This window comes from Myotis davidii, unplaced genomic scaffold (genome assembly GCF_000327345.1).
Source record: "Myotis davidii unplaced genomic scaffold, ASM32734v1 scaffold606, whole genome shotgun sequence".
NCBI classification, from domain to species: Eukaryota; Metazoa; Chordata; class Mammalia; order Chiroptera; family Vespertilionidae; genus Myotis; species Myotis davidii.
Window position 1 is genome coordinate 492582 of NW_006298635.1, and position 3406 is coordinate 495987.

A 3406-nucleotide genomic window follows, 5' to 3' on the forward strand; every position below is an offset into this window, starting at 1 on the left:
ATTTACATCATTACTAAAGAGTCACAGTATTTTCTTATCCATAAAGTAAGAGCATTGTGTAGAGGGTGTCTGCATTCTGAATTTGTCTCAGTAGATAAAAACGAGGATATTTGTTGCCAATGAAGTTCCAGATCATCAACACTGTAAAAATAGCCCAATGACTCTCTACAAACAGATTACCATCATGTTAACCTATGGGATTTTTTTTTAAATAGTCACTACTGAAAATGAAGGTTATAGGTCCCCCTGACCAAACAAACCCAACTAGTAATAGATCTTATTTCTTAGGAAGAGATGTCTCAGTTTAAGAGTATTTTGACTGATCATTATCAACAGAGTATCCTTCCCAGAGGTAGTACCATTTGAGATGGGATTGAAGAGTTCAAGAAAATGATGCAGGAAAGAGAGGCTATTCTGCTCAGAGGGCTAGCCAGTAATTCTCAGAGTGTGCTCCCAGAGCCAACAGCCCCAGCTTCACTTGGGAAGTTGTTACAAGCTAACCTTACCTCATACTTAGTGGATCCAGAAGGGGTGGGGCCCAGCAATCTGTGTTTGAACAAGCCCTGTAGGTGAATGTCATGCACCCCAATACTGAGAAGCACCGGACTAAAACTTAGTAATTTGAAAGTGCTGAGTTTGAAGGACCTCAAGTTCTTCAGTATGGCTCACTGTAGACTGAGTAAGGACGGCAGTAAAGATGGAGGATGAAAACATAGGAAAGAAGGCCAGATGCATCATGTGGCCTCTTGTGGAGTTTGTGCTGATCAATTAGGATGATGGAGAGCTGCTGACAAGTTCGTAAGCAGGGGATTAAGAAGAAATGACCTGTTAAAATAACACCGGGGATAATGTGAGAAAAAGACCGAGCCCTTGACAGGATGAGGTTGCCCAGGGAAACGACGTCATCACTGGTGAGGAGATTGAAAGATGGCACAGTTACAGAAGACTTCCAGGGGCTGGGAAAGGCCTACCTAACTCCAAGTGAAGATTGGAGGACGAGGAGGAAGAGGAGGAGGAGGAGACAAAGACCTGTTTTGGCTTCTGTCAGTACAACAAGACTCACTTTATAGCTGTCAGAGCCCATATGATAAATAGCTTGAGTTTGAAAACCCAGATGTGCCAAAGGAAGTTGCCTAGTATTCGCCAATTATCAGAAGAAGAACTCCCCGCGTCCGACTCATTTTGACTGTGTGCTGAGAAAGACCACTGGATGTTAAGCCACCACCGTAAACAAGTCCGGAGGGTGGGTGCCGGGAAGATGGCACGCCTGAGGGGTTCTCCGGGACAGTCAGCTGAAGCCTGGGATGCTCCAATAGCTTCACCTTCACTCGCTCCCTCCGATCGCTGGGGGGTGAAGTTGAAGGGAGCGCTCACCTGTTCTCAACTAAAGCGCTTAGCTTTGAGAGGACAGGCGAAGACTTCAGAAAGACTATTTCTAACACTGAAGCGCACAGATCCATGGACTGTGTACCCAACGCCGGTCCCTGCGCCCCCAGTGGCGGAGAACAATGTCTCTCTTCCGGCTGCCATTGCATTGGCACCTAGCACCACAGATGTGGTTTTTTCCATCCACCTTTCACCTGGAGGCCCTTGGCCCTTCTCCCCACTTTGTGACGCGGGGGGCCCAGGCGGACCCCAGTGCTGGCTGGCGGGTCACAAAGGCAGGTGCAAACGCAGGCGCGCTCAGTGCCGGGGGCACTTCAGACTGGCTTGGGCTCAGGTCCTGATGCTCCAACCCCAAGGACCCCCAGACGCGAGTCCTGACACCTCCATCCTCCGCGATGACCAGCCAGTTGTGCCTCCCTGCCGCCCGGCGCCTCGCGTCCTTGAAACCCTTGATGGCCCCCTTCCGGGACGTCCAGGTGGGCGTCTGCGTGGCGATCCAGCGCAGCGACGGGCGGATCCACCTCGCTGTCGTCACGGAGTTCAAACGAGAAAACACTTGGGTCACGGTCGAGTGGGTGGAAGAAGGCGTCAAAAAAGGCAAGAAGATCGACCTGGAGACGATCTTCCTCCTGAACCCATCGCTGACCTCGGCGGAGCAGGCCACGCGGTCCAGGTCGCTGTCCTCCTTGTCTCTCGCGCCCTCTTCGGCCATCGGGGACCAACACGTGGCCACGCGGTGGATCGCCAGGATCCCCCCGAAAAACGAGACCCCCTCCGGGGACAGCCTGGCTGTGACGGTCCCCGGCAGCCCTTGCCTGGTGAAGTGGAAAAAGTCCCCCTGCCTGCGGAGCATTGAGAAGCTGCAACAGCAGCGGGAGACGCGCCGCCAGCTGCAGGTGGCGATCCGAGCCCAGCGCGCCCTGGATGTGCACGCGGGGAACCCCCACCACGAGGTCATGCGCATGATCGAGGAGTACCGTGGGCGCCTGGACCTGGACCGCAGCGAGGTGTCCCGCCTGGGGCCGCCGCGGGGGGACCGGCGCATCTGCGTCTGCGTGCGGAAGCGGCCCCTCAACCAGCACGAGGCGGCCATGAAGGACCTGGACATCATCACCATCCCCTCGGCCCACGTGGTCCTGGTGCACGAGTCCAAGCAGAAGGTGGACCTCACGCGCTACCTGGAGAACCAGACCTTCTGCTTCGACCACGCCTTCGACGACACGGCCTCCAACGAGCTGGTGTACAAGTTCACGGCCCAGCCGCTGGTGGAGTCGGTCTTCCGCCGGGGCATGGCCACCTGCTTTGCCTACGGGCAGACGGGCAGCGGGAAAACGCACACCATGGGCGGGGCCTTCCTGGGCAAGGCCCAGAGCTGTTCCAAAGGCATCTACGCCCTGGCGGCGCAGGACGTCTTCTTCCTGCTCAACACCCCTGCCTACGAGAAGCTGGGCCTCAAAGTCTATGGCACGTTCTTTGAGATTTACGGGGGCAAGGTGTTCGATCTGCTCAACAGCAAGAAGCAGCTGCAGGTCCTGGAGGATGGCAGTCAGCAAGTCCACGTGGTGGGGCTGCAGGAGCGGGAGGTGTGTTGTGTGGAGGACCTGAGGGGAGCCGACTGCCAAGGCCAACAGGAAGAGGCAGCTGGAAGGGGCGGACATTAACAAGAGTCTCCTGGCGCTCAAGGAGTGCATCCGGGCTTTGGGGCAGAACAAGGCTCACACCCCATTCCGAGCCAGCAAACTCACACACATGCTCCGCGACTCCTTTATCGGGCAGAACTCCTCCACGTGCATGATCGCTACCATCTCTCCAGGGATGTCCTCCTGCGAAAACACCCTCAACACTTTAAGATACGCAAATCGAGTGAAAGAATTGACTCTAGATTTCAGGCCCCCCCAGAGCTGTCTGTCTCGGGTTGGACATGAGGTGCCCAGGATGTTGGAGAATCACATCAGAAATCCAGAAATGTCCCTCCAGAGGGAGGCACTTCTGAAAACACCACCACCTATGCAGACTGAGG

At 55.2% G+C, this 3406-nt stretch overlaps 1 protein-coding gene across 1 annotated transcript in view; it reads left to right on the forward strand.

Annotated features, from left to right (window-relative positions):
• Positions 1-1781: 1781 nt before the first annotated feature.
• The window catches only part of KIF2B (kinesin family member 2B), a 5200-nt gene continuing 3575 nt past the window's right edge, over positions 1782-3406 (forward strand). The window contains exon 1 of the mRNA XM_006774458.1: positions 1782-3021. Within this exon, the coding sequence (XP_006774521.1) occupies positions 1782-3021 (1240 nt within the window). The remainder of the gene's footprint in view (positions 3022-3406) is intronic.